The sequence below is a fragment of the Excalfactoria chinensis genome, unplaced genomic scaffold (genome assembly GCF_039878825.1).
Source record: "Excalfactoria chinensis isolate bCotChi1 unplaced genomic scaffold, bCotChi1.hap2 Scaffold_369, whole genome shotgun sequence".
NCBI classification, from domain to species: Eukaryota; Metazoa; Chordata; class Aves; order Galliformes; family Phasianidae; genus Excalfactoria; species Excalfactoria chinensis.
In genome coordinates, this window is record NW_027315657.1 from 35,428 (window position 1) to 52,626 (window position 17,199).

Below are 17,199 nucleotides of genomic sequence, written 5' to 3' on the forward strand. Positions count from 1 at the left end.
TATGTTTTCATTACCGGCTTGGTCTTTAATTTATTGTCTTTGTAAACCAATATATACACTGTGTAGGTGCTGCATGCTGCCCTTCTCGGGCCCTCCGTGTCTAACTTGGCAGGAGCAATGTTGTCTCTAGCACTGCAAGATCTTGTCGTGAGCGTTGCCTTGCTGGGTGCAGGAGCTGAGCTGCAGTGCATGTCAAGGTGGCTGTTTGTCTGAGGACCTAGATGTGCATTTCTAGGCAGCTGCTGTGTTGTCCTTGCGGGAGGCTCGGTGTGTCAGAGCAGGAACCTTTGTGTTGGTGCAGAGCAGAATGGCACTGGAGGGAAGCACAGCGTTGCTCTCCCTTCTGTCCTTGTGCTTTCTGGACTGGGTTTGGGCTGCTCACGTCCTTCTGGAGTGCTGTGCTTTCCTGTAGCACCGTTCCCTCCTTGGTTTTGCAGCAGCAAAGCTCAGTGTGGTCGACTAAAGCTGTTTTTTATGGCGACTAACCCAGCTTGGAGGTGATGCTGGGCTCTTCCCAGCACAGAAATCAGCAGGAGGAACGGGGTCGTTGTGCAGGGCAGGAGATGAGCCTAGATCTGCTTGCATATACATGGGTCTAACTTGGGCCTGCTTAGGTCTACTTGGATCTATTTGGGTCTGCTTAGGTCTCCTTGGATCTATGTAGGTCTCTTTGGATCTGTTTAGGTCTACTTAGATCTATTTGGGTCTCTTTGGGCCTGCTTAGGTCTGCTTGAGTCTGTGTAGGTCTACTTGGATCTCCTTAGATCTACTTGGGTTTGCTTAGGTCTCCTTGGATCTATATGTAGCCCGACTTGGGTCTGTGTAGGTCTGCTTGGATTTAATTGGGTCTGTGTAGGTCTACTTGGATTTAATTGGATCTTTGTAGCTCTACTTGGGTTTAATTGGGTCTGTGTAGGTCTACTTGGGTTTAATTGGGTCTGTGTAGGTCTACTTGGATTTAATTGGATCTTTGTAGCTCTACTTGGGTTTAAGTGGATCTTTGTAGCTCTACTTGGATTTAATTGGGTCTGTGTAGGTCTACTTGGATCTATGTAGCTCTTCTTGGATCTACATATGTCTACCTGGGCCTGCTTAGGTCTTAGGTCTACTTGGATCTATTTGGGTCTGCTTGGATCTACATAGGTCCACGTGGGTCAATGTAGGTCAATTTAGGCCTACTTAGGTCTATGAGGCAGCCTGTAACGAGCCCCAAAAGGACCAGATGAGCACATCCCTGTGCTCCAAAGAGCCTCAGATCATGGAGTGAATGGGGCTCAGGTTGTAGGGCTGGCCCCATTGAACCCCATGGTGTGATGCCTTCAGGTTGTAGGGCTGGCCCCATTGAACCCCATGGTGTGATGCCTTCAGGTTGTAGGGCTGACCCCACTGAACCCCATGGTGTGATGCCTTCAGGTTGTAGGGCTGACCCCATTGAACCCCATGGTGTGATGCCTTCAGGTTGTAGGGCTGACCCCATTGAATCCCAGAAACGTTCTGGTGGGGGTTGGGGTTCATCCCCACGCCCCATGATTGTGCTGGCCTAATTAATGGGCTAATTGAGATATTTACTTGCAGAGCAGCACCCTGCAGCCCCACCCTTTAGATTCCCTATAACCAAAGCTGATAGTACCGAAAACTCACTTTTTTAACCCAAACTGGCAACAGTGCCCTTGATAGAGAAGAGCAGAGAGAAAGGGAGCGTTAACTTGCAGATTAAAAAGCCCAAACCTTTAGATTTAGGAGGAAAAACTGCTTTCACAGAGCTGTGCACTCCCGCTCCTTAATTGCTCACTAATTAATCTCTGCATTGCTGTGCCGTCAGCTCTGGGCGGTGACGTTTCTGTCTGTGTGCTAAAAGCAGTCGATGCCAAAGCATCGCAAGCAGCACCAGACCTGCAAACACCACGAAACCATCGACTGTAATTAATTGCAATTAATTGCCGTTGCAGAACTTTGGGAGCTGCTCGCGGGTGGGTTCGCTGCCAGCTCTCTCCAGTTGCATTTTGCAGCCCCAAATCGTTCCTCACACCTATTTCATTGCAAAGAACTGTTTGCAGTTGAGATTGTTAAGTCTGGAACTGCCTTCCTTCCATGCAAAGTCCCGTTGTGGTGCTGGGAAAGCTTCAAAGAATGCCCCGAAAAACCCAACCCCGAATCCAAGCTTTGCCTTCAGCTCTTCAGAACCAGCTGCTTGCAGAACCAGAGGTGTATTCCGGTTAAACAGGTTGTTAATGAACACCTGGCTTGCATGCAAATAGCCCCGAGCTGCCAGGCACCCATCTGGGCTTTCAGATGTGGCTTTATTGGATGGAATCCCTTCTTTTTAGGGAGTGAATTCTGAACTGAATCCAAAGCAAAGGGAAAAGTGGCTTTGCTCAGCGCGGGCGGAGAGGTTTGAGGTGCAGTGCATTGGGTGTGGGGTGACAGTGCTGTATCAGATCACCACGATGGGGGGGTCGTTGGTGCAGAGCTGTGCTTGGACTTGTGCTCTCTGGCCATCAAAGGGGCACTTGGGTGCCCTGGGTTCCAGTTGGGTTCAATGCTGGGATGCTCTTGTTACCTGCTTGTTGCCATCCAGTTGTACTGCTTGGTGTTGGGGGGCTCTGTACGTGTTGTTCTGCTCAGAGCTCAGCTTTCCTCTGTGTTTCATGGAGGAATTTGTGCCCCCCAGCTCAGAAAAGCCCCGAATCCCCCCAGTTCTCCCCATGGCCATTCTGCCCATTCCAGGCTCTTCTCTAAAGGCTCCATAGGGGAAGGGGGGGTTAAAATGGATCCATTTGGGATTGTGCTCTGATTGGGATTATACAAACCTGCTCCTTGGGCAGCCTTGTAATTGTAGCTTCCTCCAATGGCACCATAAGGAACCATTTGAAAGTTATGTTCAATTTGACCCAAAATGGACTCTTTTTTTTCATACCTTTTTTTTTTCACTCCGATTTCTCCCATTTAGTGTTTGATACAAACCTGTTTCATGTCCCATTTTTGTCTGTATGCTTTTTAACAGCGGTGTAACCACAGCCCTCCCTTCAACAACAAACAGGGATGGGGGTGGGAGGAAGGGAGGGGGGGGGATGGATACGTATAGTGTGTTTTTAATCTTTATTTCTGTTTGATTTTAAATAATAAACTCAATAAAGTGTTCGGCTTGCTCTGAAAAATACACCTTTGGTATCACCCTGGAACTGTAGTTTGAACCCTTGGTTTAAAGCAGAGGGAGCCGTAGTGCCTGCAGAAGGGAACGTCCCTCTGTGCTGCTTGGGATAGAGATAGTGAGGGTGGGAGCAGAAGAGGACTTAGGGAGGAGAGCCATTGGGGACGGCATTTTGTGTCCCAGTGTTGTCCTTCTTGGTCAGCTGTGTTGAGATGCCATCACAGAACCTTCATTTCTTTCTTTCTTGGTTGTTCTGTTTTGCTGGCTGCTCCAATGGAGCTTTATTTTGGGCTATAAAACAAGGATTTCTTCATCCTCCAACGCATCACACCTGGCCTTAAGGGAGTGCTTGCTATCTCTGGAATATGGCAGAGGGCGTTGAGCCGTTGTGTCAATGCAGAGCGACTTCCACAGCCTGGATTGTCACCTCCAACACAAAAGTGGTTTGGATGAGCACCAGAACTCCCCTCCAAGATGTCCTTGACAGCAGGGAATAGTGCAGGTGTCTGCTGAAGAAGCAGTGAGGAAAGACGTTGGGTCCACAGCGGTTGATCCCATCCCGTTCTTGGCACAGTTGTTCTAAGCCACAGATGGCCGTCGTGGTCTCCCTTCCTCATCTTTGGGCCTTGAAGCTCCTTGGTTGGCATCTCCAACCCAACACTGGCCATCGCCAACCCAACATTGGGGATCTCCAGCCCAACTTTGGCCATTGACAACCCAACATTGGGGATCTCCAGCCCAACTTTGGCCATTGACAACCCAACATTGAGGATCTTCAGCCCAACGTTGAGCATCTTCAGCCCAACGTTGGCATCTCCAACCCAACAGTGGGGATCTTCAGCCCAGTGTTAGCATCACCAACCCAACATTGGGCATCTCCAGCTCAGCGCTGGGGATCTTCAACCCAGCATTGGCATCTCCAACCCAACGTTGGCATCTCCAACCCAACGTTGGCATCTTCAACCCAGCATTGGCATCTCCAACCCAACGTTGGCATCTCCAACCCAACGTTGGCATCTCCAACCCAACGTTGGCATCTCCAACCCAACATTGAGCATCTCCAACCCAACAGTGGGGATCTTCAACCCAACATTGAGCATCTCCAACCCAACAATAGGGATCTTCGACCCAGCGTTGAGCATTGCCAACCCAACGTTGGGCATCTCCAGCTCAGCATTGGGCATTGCCCACCCAATGTTGGCATCTCCAACCCAAATCACAGAGAAGACTGTTCTGTTCCAATGCTCACATGGCTTTTTCAGCCTCATCACTGGCGCTGACACTTGTCCTTCCTGATCCTAGCCCATCTCATTCAAGGTCACATCTTAATTCCACTCAACTCAGAGCTTTTCTCATCTCTTCCCCAATCCTCACAGGCTGCAATTTTGCTTCCTTTCCCTTCCTGCAATGGTTTTTCCCCCTAGTAAGACTGAAATAGGGCTCCTTATCATCCTTCCTCCATATTACAACCTGCCGGGTCTTCAGCCCACATCCTTGCAGCCGTAGATAAGCGAAGCATCCACAGAAGCATCCCATTTCTCAGCCCCATCTTCCTTTTCTCATCCTCCACAGCCATCGATGCGCGAATTCTTCCCATTGGTTTTGCGTTGGGAGGATGAAATCTCCCAGTGTCGAGCTGTAGGAGCAGAACCCATCTGCACATCTCACACTGTCAGCACTCTATTGTAGGGCTTTGCACATCAACCAAAGCAATCTTGTGTTCCGAAGCGCTCTTTGGGATGGCGCAGGACGGGACCTGGTGCTGGTTGTTGAGCGTTGTCCTCCAGCTCCTATTTTTGCCCCCCAAACTCCCATTCCCAGCTTGTAGTTCATCTGCTCACAGGTGGGAAAAGCTGATCTTGCCAGAACTTGGGATGAAATCCTCCTCCGTGCCAAGGATGAATAAACAACACCACATAAGGCCAAGGATCTGGGGTGGAATTTGCCACCGAGGAATATTTTTGGCCGGATAACCCAGAATTGGACAAACGTGTCTGTATTTCTCTCTTTTTCTCAGCCTGGGTTGGCAGAGAAAAATCCCTGGGAAAGGCCGAGCTGTGCACACAAACTCCATCCAGTCGCTGCTATGGGAGCCCTTTAAAAACATCCCGGAGTGAAGGAGGAGGCGCGAGAGATCAGCCCTGGTCCATTCACACGGCTGGCCCCGAACCGCTCCGTGTTGGAGGCAGCGTTGATGTGTGCTGAGCTCCACTGCTCTTTATTTCTCTTGTGGCTCCTGCCTTTCTCCCCTTATCTCTGCCTCCCAACGAGGCCCCATTCCTGGAATAGCCGAGTTTGGTCAAGCAGAGCTCTGGTGCTTTCCCAGCATTGGAACAGCAGAGATGTGGCTGGAAGGAGCTTCCAGCGCTGTGTTATCATGTGGGGTCTGTAGTACCCTGCTGGGCACCCCAGTCTTGGGGTGGGGAGGTGGGGAAAAGCCAGTTCCAGGTGTTAAATAGACTTTGCCTTCCTCATAGACTCATGAAGGTTGGGAAAGGCCTGTTAAACTGTCATAGCAAAGTGCTGCCGTGCTGCACCGTGGTCGTCTTTAGGTTATTAATTTGTGCTGTCCTTCTCTTTGCAGAAATGGCACCAAAACTGAAGAAGAAAGGGCACTCTGGGCGAGAGCAAAAGAAGGTAGGACACGAAGCATCCCTCCTTGCCCGCAGGGCTGGGGTCCAAGCCCAAGTTAGGGGGAGTGGGGAGGGGTCTGAAGGGCAGCTGGCTCACATGCTGCTCCCCTCTAATAACAGAGCCCCCATTGCTCAGCTCGGAAACCATCCTGCTTCCAGCCGAGCTCGGGTCACCCATTCAGACACACCTGACCACGTTTTCTCCCTTTCAGCATCACCATCACCACCACCAAACGGTGCAACAGCAGCAGCAACAACAACAGCCGCCTCCGCCACCGCAGCCCCCTCAGCAGCCCCCGCCGCCTCCACCGCAGCAGCTGCAGCCACAGCAACTGCAGCCACAGCCACCACCCCCACCCCCCGTCCCCCCACAAGCTCCTCCACCAATGAAGTCCTCCCCACCTCCCTTCGTACCCGCACCGGTCCCTGTCATGGAGCATCCCCTCCCGGGGAACATGTTTGACACTATGCCGCATTTCACTCAGCCCATCATGCATCTCCCCCAGCCCGAGATGCCTCCTCATCTTCCCCAACCGCCCGAGCACAGCACTCCTCCCCACCTGAACCAACATGCGGTGGTCTCGCCTCCAGGTGAGCGCAGCCTGGGTGCTGGGGGGTGCTGGGGGACACTGCCTTGGGTGTTGGGAGACACTGCTTTGGGTGCTAGATGTGCCATGTTGAGTTGTGGATACATTACATTGGGTGCTGGGGCTATGCCTTGGGTGTTGGGGACACTGCTTTGGGTGCTGGGGGACACTGCTTTGGGTGCTGGATGTGCCATGTTGAGTTGTGGATACACTACATTGGGTGCTGGGGCTGTGCCTTGGGTGTTGGGGACACTGCTTTGGGTGCTGGATGTGCTGTGTTGAGTTGTGGATACACTACATTGGGTGCTGGGGCTGTGCCTTGGGTGCTGGGTGCACTGCCATGGGTGCTGGATGTGCCACGTTGAGTTGTGGATACACTACATTGGGTGCTGGGGCTGTGCCTTGGGTGCTGGGGGACACTGCTTTGGGTGCTGGATGTGCCATGTTGAGTTGTGGGTACACTACATTGGGTGCTGGGGCTGTGCCTTGGGTGCTGGGGGACACTGCTTTGGGTGCTGGATGTGCCATGTTGAGTTGTGGATACACTACATTGGGTGCTAGGGCTATGCCTTGGGTGCTGGGAGACACTGCTTTGGGTGCTGGATGTGCTGTGTTGAGTTGTGGATACACTACATTGGGTGCTGGGGTTGTGCCTTGGGTGCTGGGGACACTGCTTTGGGTGCTGGATGTGCCATGTTGAGTTGTGGATACACTACATTGGGTGCTAGGGCTATGCCTTGGGTGCTGGGAGACACTGCTTTGGGTGCTGGATGTGCCATGTTGGGTTGTGGATACACTACATTGGGTGCTAGGGCTATGCCTTGGGTGCTGGGAGACACTGCTTTGGGTGCTGGATGTGCCATGTTGGGTTGTGGATACATTACATTGGGTGCTGGGAGACACTGCCTTGGGTGCTGGATGTGCCATGTTGGGTTGTGGATACATTACATTGGGTGCTAGGGCTATGCCTTGGGTGCTGGGGGACACTGCTTTGGGTGCTGGATGTGCTGTGTTGAGTTGTGGATACACTACATTGGGTGCTGGGGTTGTGCCTTGGGTGCTGGGGACACTGCTTTGGGTGCTGGATGTGACATGTTGAGTTGTAGATACACTACATTGGGTGCTGGGGTGCCTTGGGTGTTGGGGACACTGCTTTGGGTGCTGGATGTGCTGTGTTGAGTTGTGGATACCCTATGTTGGGTGCTGGGGCACTGCCTTGCATGCTGGGGCTATGCCTTGGGTGCTGGATGTGCCATGTTGAGTTGTGGATACACTACATTGGGTGCTAGGGCTGTGCCTTGGGTGTTGGGGACACTGCTTTGGGTGCTGGATGTGCCATGTTGGGTTGTGGATACACTACATTGGGTGCTGGGGCTGTGCCTTGGGTGCTGGGAGACACTGCTTTGGGTGCTGGATGTGCCATGTTGAGTTGTGGATACACTACATTGGGTGCTGGGGTGCCTTGGGTGCTGGGGACACTGCTTTGGGTGCTGGATGTGCCACATTGAGTTCTGGATACCCTGCATTGGGTCCTGGACACTCTGCATTGAGTGCTGGGTCCTTTGTTGGGTGCTGGATGTGCCACATTGAGTTCTGGATACCCTACTTTGGGTGCTGTGGCACTGCCTTGGGTGCTGGATGTGCCATGTTGAGTTGTGGATACCCTACATTGGGTGCTAGGGCTCTGCTTTGGGTGCTGGATGTTCCACATTGAGTTCTGGGTACCCTACATTGGGTCCTGGACACTCTGCATTGAGTGCTGGGTCCTTTGTTGGGTGCTGGATGTTCTGCATTGAGTTCTGGGTACCCTACTTTGGGTCCTGGACACTCTGCATTGAGTGCTGGGTCCTTTGTTGGGTGCTGGATGTTCTGCATTGGGTGCTGGACACCTCGTTGGGTGCTACATGCTCCGTGTTGGGTGCTGAACACACCACGTTGGGTCCTGGACGCTCTATGTTGAGTGCTTTGTTGGGTGCTGGGTGCTCTGTGTTGGGTGTGGGACACCTTGTTGGGTGTTGGCCAACCTGTGTTGGGTACTGGGTGCTCTACGTTGGGTTCTGGATGCGTGGTTGGGTGTTGGACCCAATGTATTTGGTGCTGGATGCCCCGCATTGTGTGCTGGCACCTTGTGATGGGTGCTGGACACCCTGTGCCCGGTGCTGGAGCATCCACAGCCCCAAATCCAGGGTGGGAGGGTGAAACCAGAGCCAGGATGTGGGGTTGGTGTGTGGCTGGAGGTAGCACCTTGGAAGGCTGGTCTGGGTTGGAAAGGACCTTAAAGATCATAAAACCATACAATAATTGAGTTAGAAGGGTCTTTAGCCATCTCAGAGCCATGGGATGGATTGGGTTGGGTTCAAAGGGTCCTTAAAGGTCAGATGACCGTAGCACGACTTGGGTTTGGGTTTTAAAGAGTCCTTAAAGGTCATAGAATCACAGTATGGCTTTGGTTGGAAGGGTCCTTAAAGATCATAGGATCATAGTATGGCTTTGGTTGGAAGGGTCCTTAAAGATCACAGGATCATAGTGTACCTTTGGTTGGAAGGGTCCTTAAAGGTCATAGGATCATAGTGTAGCTTTGGTTGGAAGGGTCCTTAAAGGTCATAGAATGATGGGATCACAGCACGGTTGGGTTAGAAGGGACCCAAAGACCCCCCAAACCCCCCCCCGCCACAGCTGGGTGCCCCCCACCATCTCAGGGCCCCATCCACATCCTTTGGGGATGGGACACCACAGCTCTGGGCAGCGGAGCCGGGTCCTCACCGCCCTTTGAGTAAAGAGTGGAGGTTAAAACCCACTCCCCTTCCTCCTCGTGCCGACAGTCACTCAGCACCTTTCTCACGAGCTCCCTGTCCGTCTCTCCCCAGCTTTGCACAACGCTCTGCCTCAGCAGCCCTCGAGACCCAGCAACCGCGCCGCCGCTCTGCCCCCGAAGCCTCCTCGCCCGCCGGCCGTCTCTCCAGCCATCAGCCAGCAGCCCATGCTCCCTCAGCCGCCTCTGCCCCAGCCTCCCCAAGTCCTGCTGGAGGACGAGGAGCCTCCCCCGCCTCACCACAGCCTGCCTCTGAGCACCAGCCAGATGCAGCTCTACCTTCAACAGCTGCAGAAAGTGCAGCCTCAGACTCCTCTTCTCCCTTCAGTGAAGGTCCAGTCGCAGCCCCAGCCTCCCCTGCAGCCTCCGGCGCACCCCGCGGTGCAGCAGCTGCAGCACCAACCCCAGCAGAGGCCCATGCACATGCAACCCATGCCCTTCCCTTCCCACATCCCCCAACCGCAGCCACCTCCGCAGCAGCATCCACCCCCGCAGCCGCCGCCGCCGCAGCCTCCGCAGCCGGCGAAACCTCAACAAGTCATCCAGCATCACCCCTCACCACGGCACCATAAGCCCGATCCCTACTCGACCGGTGAGCAGGAGCCGTGGCCGCAGACCCTGCACCGTTTGGTGACGCAGGGGTGGCTCGGTGTCGTCTCCACGTCCTTCCAAGGGTGCTTTGCTTCGGGTATTGGGCACCTCGTGGGGTTTTCAGCCAACTTGTGTTGGGTACTGAGTGCTCTCCGTTGGGTTCTGGACTTGTTCTGTGTGTTGACCAACGTGTGTTGGTCCCAGACACCCTCTGTTGGGTGTTGGCCATGTATTGGGTACCAGACGCTCTCCATTCAGTGTTGGCCAACATGTGTTGGGTCCCAGACACCCTCTGCTGGGTGTTGGCCATGTATTGGGTAGCAGACACTCTTCATTGGATGTTGGTCAACGTGTGTTGGTCCCAGACACCCTCTGTTGGGTGTTGGTCAACGTGTGCTGGGTACTGGACACTCTCTGATGGGTGTTGCTCAGTGTGTGTTGGAACCAGATCCTCTCTGTTGCGTGTTGGGCAAGATGTGTTGGCACTGGACACTCTCCATTGGGTGTTGGTCAACATACGTTGATACCAGACACTTTGTGTTGAGTGTTGGCCACGTATTGGGTACCAGACTGCCTCCATTGGGTCTTGGCCAACATGTGTTGGGTCCCAGACACCTTCCGTTGGGTGCTGACCAACGTGTGTTGTACCAGACGCTCTCCTTTGTGTCTTGGCCAACATGTGTTGGGTCCCAGACACCCTCTGCTGAGCGTTGGCCAAAAATGTGCCAACCTGATTAATTCTGGGGACCCAAAATGCGACAACCTGATTAATTTTGAGGACCTGAAATGTGCCAACCTGATTCGGGCCTGGGGACCCAAAAAGGACCAACCTTTAGATGCCGAGTTTGGAGCCCCTGTTGCCCAAAGTGCTTCTCAGGGTGCATCCCAAAGGGAGCAGCCACCTCCAGCAAAGGATAAAGGAGAGCTGGGTGCAAACTGAGCCCCAGAACATCTTCTGGATTCGATTTGGGGAAAATATGAGCAAATTTGGGGGCTCTCTGGTGGAGGTTGTGGTTGTTCTTGGTGGTGGGGCTGCCTGGTTTTGCAGCGCCACATTGGTTTGTGTGGGGTGATGTTGGTCAACCATGCATCACGATAGGGCAGTGTTTGTCGTGATAGGGTAGTGTTTGTCGTGATAGGGCAGTGTTTAGTAGCGATAGGGCAGTATTCAGTTGTGATAGGGCGCTGTGTGTCGCGATATGGCAGTGCATGTTGCGATAGGGCGCTGTGTGTCACAATAGGGCATTGTGTGTTGTGGTAGGGCACTGTGTATTGTGATAGGGCACTGTGTGTCGTGTTAGGGTGGTGCATGTCACGATAGGGCGGTGCGATAGGGCAGTGTGTGTCGCGATAGGGCAGTATTTGTCACAATAGGACGGTGTGTGTTGTGATAGGACAGTGTGTCGCAGTAGGGCTCTGTGTGTTGTGATAGGGCACTGCATGTCGCGATAGGGTGGTGCAGTAGGGCAGTGTGTCGTGATAGGGCGCTGTGTGTCATGATAGGGTGGTGCATGTTGCAATAGGGCAGTGCGATAGGGCAGTGGGTGTCACAATATGACACTGTGTGTTGCAATACAGCACTGTGTGTCATGATAGGGCATTGTGTGTTGCAATAGGGTAGTATGTGTCGCGATAGGGCAGTGTGATAGGGCAGTGGGTATCCCAATATGACACTGTGTGTCGCGATAGGGCACCGTGTGTTGCGATGGGGTGGTGCATGTTGCGATAGAGCAGTGTGATAGGGCAGTGTGAGTCCCAGTATGGTTCTGTGTGTCACAATAGGGTGGTGCATGTCACGATAGGGTGGTGCGTGTCACGATAGGGCAGTGCAATAGGGCAGCAGGTGTCCCATTATGGCGCTGTGTGTCATGATAGTGCCCTGTGTGTTGTGATAGGGCGCTGTGTGTCGCGATAGGGCGGTGCATGTCGCGATAGGGCGGTGCGTGTCGCGACGGCGTCGTCGTCTCCGAACAGCATTTGACTGACTGGTGCCGAACTGTTGCAGGTCACTTGCGGGAAGCCCCTTCCCCTCTCATGATGCATTCCCCACAGATGCCGCCGTTCCAGGGCTTGGTCCACCAGTCGCCACCTCAACAAAACATCCAGCCAAAAAAACAGGTAAAGGAAAACGGGCGCCGTGCCCCCCCGGCCCAGGGCAGAATGCAGCAGAGCGAGGTTGGCGTGCTGGGTTTAAGAGGGGAGGGTCTCCGTGGGGCAGGGGGGGGTCTCTGCCAAAGGGGGCCGCGCAGTGCCTGACCCCCCCCCCCCTCCATGCTCTGCTCCGTGGCAGGAGATGCGATCCGCCTCCGTCGTGCAATCGCAGCCCATGGTGGTGAAGGAGGAGAAGATGCATTCTCCCGTCATCCGGAACGAAACCTTCAGCCCCCCTTTGCGTCAGGACCCCCCGAAACACCCCGAGAGCATCAAACCCCCCGCGCACATCCCGCAGAGTGAGTGCCAGCCCCCCCATCTCCTCCCCACCTCCAGGTGGGTGTGGGGCATCGTGATGGGCAGCTCATGGGGCTGCTATCATTGCAGGGACGGAGATGAAGCCCATGGAGGGTGGGCGACCCGTCATCAGACCCCCCGAGCAGAACGCGCCGCCGCCGGGCGTGCAGGACAAGGAGAGGCAGAAACAGGAACCCAAAACGCCCGTCGCCCCTAAAAAGGTGAGTTTGTTACCAAAACGACGTCCATCCCCGGAGGTACCCAGGGTTGGGGGGGTTGGGGGGGTTCTGAGATCCCTTTCAATTCAACTGCGCTGTGATTCCATGGCTCTGTGATCTGTAAGGACCCTTTCAACCTATTCTGTAGTTCTGTGATCTTTAAGGACCCTTCCAACCCAACCCCAGCCCGTTATTTGGTTCTGTGATCTTTAAGGACCCTCCCAACCCAATTCCAACCCATTCTATGGTTCTCTGATCTTTAAGGACCTTCCCAACCCAACCCATTCTATGATTCTGTAATCCTCCAACGCAACCCCAACTCACTTTGTGGTTCTGTGATCCTTAAGGACCCTCCCAATCCAACTCCAACCCATTCTATTGTTCTTTGATCTTTAAGGACCCTTCCAACCCAACCCCAACCCATTATTTGGTTCTGTGATCTTTAAGGACCCTCCCAATCCAACTCCAACCCATTCCATTGTTCTTTGATCTTTAAGGACCCTTCCAACACAACTCCAACCCATTCTATGATTCTGTGATCTTTAAGGACTCTCCCAACCCAACCTCAACCCATCTCATGTTTCTGTGATCTTTAAGGACCCTCCCAACCCAACCCCAACCCATTCTATGGTTCTATGATCTTCAAGGACCCTCCCAACCCAACCCCAACCCACTCTATGGTTCTATGATCTTCAAGGACCCTCCCAACACAACTCCAATCCATCTCATGGTTCTATGATCTTTAAGGACCCTCCCAACCCAACCCATTCTATGGTTCTGTGATCCTTAAGGACCCTCCCAACCCATTCTAGGTTCTGTGATCCCTAAGGACCCTCCCAACCCATTCTATAGTTCTATGATCTTTAAGGACCCTCCCAACCCAACCCATTCTATGGTTCTGTGATCCTTAAGGATGCTCCCAACCCACTCTATGGTTCTATGATCTTCAAGGACCCTCCCAACACAACTCCAATCCATCTCATGGTTCTATGATCTTTAAGGACCCTCCCAACCCATTCTGTGGTTCTGTCATCCTTAAGGACGTTCCCAACCCATTCTATGGTTCTGTGATCCTTAAGGACCCTCCCAACCCATTCTATAGTTCTATTATCTTTAAGGACCCACCCAACCCAACCCATTCTATGGTTCTGTGATCCTTAAGGATGCTCCCAACCCACTCTATGGTTCTATGATCTTCAAGGACCCTCCCAACACAACTCCAATCCATCTCATGGTTCTATGATCTTTAAGGACCCTCCCAACCCATTCTGTGGTTCTGTCATCCTTAAGGACGTTCCCAACCCATTCTATGGTTCTGTGATCCTTAAGGACCCTCCCAACCCATTCTATAGTTCTATTATCTTTAAGGACCCTCCCAACCCAACCCATTCTAGGTTCTGTGATCTTTAAGGACCCTCCCAACCCATTCTATAGTTCTATTATCTTTAAGGACCCTCCCAACCCAACCCCAGCCCGTCATTCCATGGATACCAGAGTGTAAATCTGCCCATCAGAGTTGATCAGAAGGAGCCGGTCCCTCTTTAACCACATCAGACCCTTCTTATTCTCATGGTTGACCGACAGCCAAACGCTCTGCATCATCCCCTTCAACCCCCCCCTTACCTCCATCCCCCTTTATCCCAGGACCTAAAGATCAAGAACATGGGCTCATGGGCCAGCCTGGTCCAGAAGCATCCAACCACGCCGTCCTCCACCGCCAAGTCCTCCAGCGACAGCTTCGAGCAGTTCAAGAGGGCGGCGCGGGAGAAGGAGGAGAGGGAGAAGGCTCTGAAGGCTCAAGCAGAGCAAGTGGAGAGGGAGAAGGAACGGCTGAGAAGGGAGCAGGAAAGGATGAGGTGAGAACATCAAACCAGCCCCGAACCCTCCCATTGTTGGGGGGTTGTTGGGTGTCTGCTCCTCGCTATAGGGCAGGGATACGACGTGGGGCTGTTGCAGGAGCCGTGATGACGAGGATGCCATGGAGCAAGCACGCCGGGTGCACGAGGAGGTGCGGCGACGCCAGGAGCAGCAACAGCAGCAGCAGCAGCAGCAGCAGCAACAGCAACAACAGCAGCAGCAACAACAGCAGCAGCAACAGCAACAGCAGCAGCAGCAGCAGCAGCAGCAGGTGCCGCCCGCAGCCAGCAACGCCGCGCAGGCTCAGAGCTCACAGCCGCAGTCCTCGCAGTCCATGCTGGATCAGCAGAGGGAGATGGCCCGGAAACGGGAGCAGGAGAGGAGGCGCAGGGAGGCGGTGAGTGGTGGGAGATTCGAGACCCACACAGGGACACCTGGGGGCCACCCTGCAGACCTCAGTGCCACCTTGAGACCCACAGTGCCACCTGGGTGCCCCCCTTCATACTCCAGTGCCACCTTGAGACCCCCCAGTGCCACCTGGGTGCCCCCCTTCATACCCCAGTGCCACCTTGAGAACCCCAGTGCCACCTCGAGACCCCCAGTGCCACCTTGAGACCCACAGTGCCACCTGGGTGCCCCCCTTCACACCCCAGCACCAACTTGAGACCCCTAGTGCCAATTTGAGACCCCCCAGTGCCACCTTGAGACCCCCCAGTGCCACCTGGGTGCCCCCTTTCACACCCCAGTGCCACCTCGAGACCCCCCAGTGCCAATTTGAGACCCCTAGTGCCAATTTGAGACCCCCAGTGCCACCTTGAGACCCCTCAGTGCCACCTTGAGACCCCCAGTGCCACCTGGGTGCCCCCCTTCATACCCCAGTGCCACCTTGAGAACCCCAGTGCCACCTCGAGACCCCTCAGTGCCATCTTGAGACCCCCAGTGCCACTTTGAGACCCCCCAGTGCCACCTGGGTGCCCCCTTTCACACCCCAGCACCAACTTGAGACCCCTAGTGCCAATTTGAGACCCCCCAGTGCCACCTTGAGACCCCCAGTGCCATCTGGGTGCCCCCTTTCACACCCCAGTGCCACCTCGAGACCCCCCAGTGCCAATTTGAGACCCCCCAGTGCCACCTTGAGACCCCCAGTGCCACTTTGAGACCCCCCCAGTGCCACCTGAGTGCCCCCCTTCATACCTCAATGCCACCTTGAGACCCCCAGTGCCACCTGGGTGCCCCCTTTCACACCCCAGTGCCACCTTGAGACCCTCCAGTGCCAATTTGAGACCCCCCAGTGTCACCTGGGTGCCCCCCTTTATACCCCAGTGCCACCTCGAGACCCCTCAGTGCCAATTTGAGACCCCTAGTGCCAATTTGAGACCCCCCAGTGCCACCTTGAGACCCCCCAGTGCCACCTGGGTGCCCCCCTTCATAGCTCAATGCCACCTTGAGACCCCTAGTGCCATCTGGGTGCCCTCTTTCACACCCCAGTGCCACCTTGAGACCCTCCAGTGCCATCTTGAGACCCCTAGTGCCAATTTGAGACCCTCCAGTGCCATTCTGAGACCCCTCAGTGCCACCTTGAGACCCTAGTGCCAATTTGAGACCCCCCAGTGTCACCTGGGTGCCCCCCTTCACACCCCAGTGCCACCTCGAGACCCCTACTATCACTTTGAGACCCCCCCAGTGCCACTTTGAGACCCCCCCAGTGCCACCTGGGTGCCCCCCTTCATACCTCAATGCCACCTCAAGACTACTAGTGCCACTTTGAGACCCCCCCCCGACCCCATATTCCCCCCCTGACCCCATTCATTTCCCCCCTGACCCCATTCATTTCCCCCCTTGACCTCATTCATTCCCCCCTTAACCCCATTAATTCCCCTCCTGACCCCATATCCCCCCCTGACCCCATTCATATTCCCCCCCCAACCCCATATCCCCCCCTGACCCCATTAATTCCCCTCCTGACCCCATTAATTCCCCCCTTAACCCCATTCATTCCCCCCTTAACCCCATTCATTCCCCACCTGACCCCATTCATTTCCCCCCCTGACCCCATATCCCCCCCCCGACCCCATTAATTCCATTCCCCCCTGACCCCATATCCCCCCGACCCCATTCATTTCCCCCCCCGACCCCATATTCCCCCCCTGACCCCATTCATTCCCCCCTTAACCCCATTCATTCCCCCCCTGACCCCATATCCCCCCGACCCCATTCATTTCCCCCCCCGACCCCATATTCCCCCCCTGACCCCATTCATTCCCCCCTTAACCCCATTTATTCCCCTCCTGACCCCATTAATTCCCCCCTTAACCCCATTAATTCCCCTCCTGACCCCATTCATTCCCCCCTAACCCCATTCATATTTCCCCCCTGACCCCATATTCCCCCCCGACTCCATTTCCCCCCCGACCCCATATTCCCCCCCTGACCCCATTCATTCCCCCCTTAACCCCATTCATTCCCCCCTAACCCCATTCATATTCCCCCCCTGACCCCATATTCCCCCCTTAACCCCATTAATCCCCCTTAACCCCACTCATTCCTTCCTTCCCCCATAGATGGCAGCTACGATCGACATGAATTTCCAGAGCGACCTGTTGGCAATATTTGAGGAGAACCTCTTCTGAAGCAGCCGCCTCCTTTTCCTCGTGGGACCCCCCCCCCTCAAACCCACCCCCCCCCCCCCCCATAAACCCCCCCTGACCCCCCCCCCAATTAAATCTGCCCCCCCCCCCCTCCCAAAAAAAGAAAAGAAAACAACCCCATAAAAACGATTGAAAACGGATCCGACAGCGACGACCCCCCCAGGAAACAACGGTGGGGATGGATGGATTGAGGGGGGGGGGGGGGGGGGAGGGGAAGGAGAGAGAATTTGGGGGGGGGGGCTTCGGGGTGGGGG

The 17,199-nt window shown here is 54.5% G+C and overlaps 1 protein-coding gene across 5 annotated transcripts in view; it reads left to right on the forward strand.

Moving 5' to 3' along the window:
- Window positions 1-16,999, forward strand: part of LOC140264980 (bromodomain-containing protein 4-like) — a 50,813-nt gene extending 33,814 nt beyond the window's left edge. For all 5 annotated transcript variants that reach the window (XM_072360858.1, XM_072360861.1, XM_072360856.1 and 2 more), the window contains 9 exons: window positions 5,736-5,788; window positions 5,997-6,375; window positions 9,239-9,775; window positions 11,780-11,892; window positions 12,065-12,224; window positions 12,313-12,443; window positions 14,085-14,296; window positions 14,397-14,694; window positions 16,859-16,999. In XM_072360858.1, the coding sequence (XP_072216959.1) occupies window positions 5,736-5,788; window positions 5,997-6,375; window positions 9,239-9,775; window positions 11,780-11,892; window positions 12,065-12,224; window positions 12,313-12,443; window positions 14,085-14,296; window positions 14,397-14,694; window positions 16,859-16,927 (1,952 nt within the window). In that variant the 3' untranslated portion in view covers window positions 16,928-16,999. The remainder of the gene's footprint in view (window positions 1-5,735; window positions 5,789-5,996; window positions 6,376-9,238; window positions 9,776-11,779; window positions 11,893-12,064; window positions 12,225-12,312; window positions 12,444-14,084; window positions 14,297-14,396; window positions 14,695-16,858) is intronic.
- Window positions 17,000-17,199: the final 200 nt, after the last annotated feature.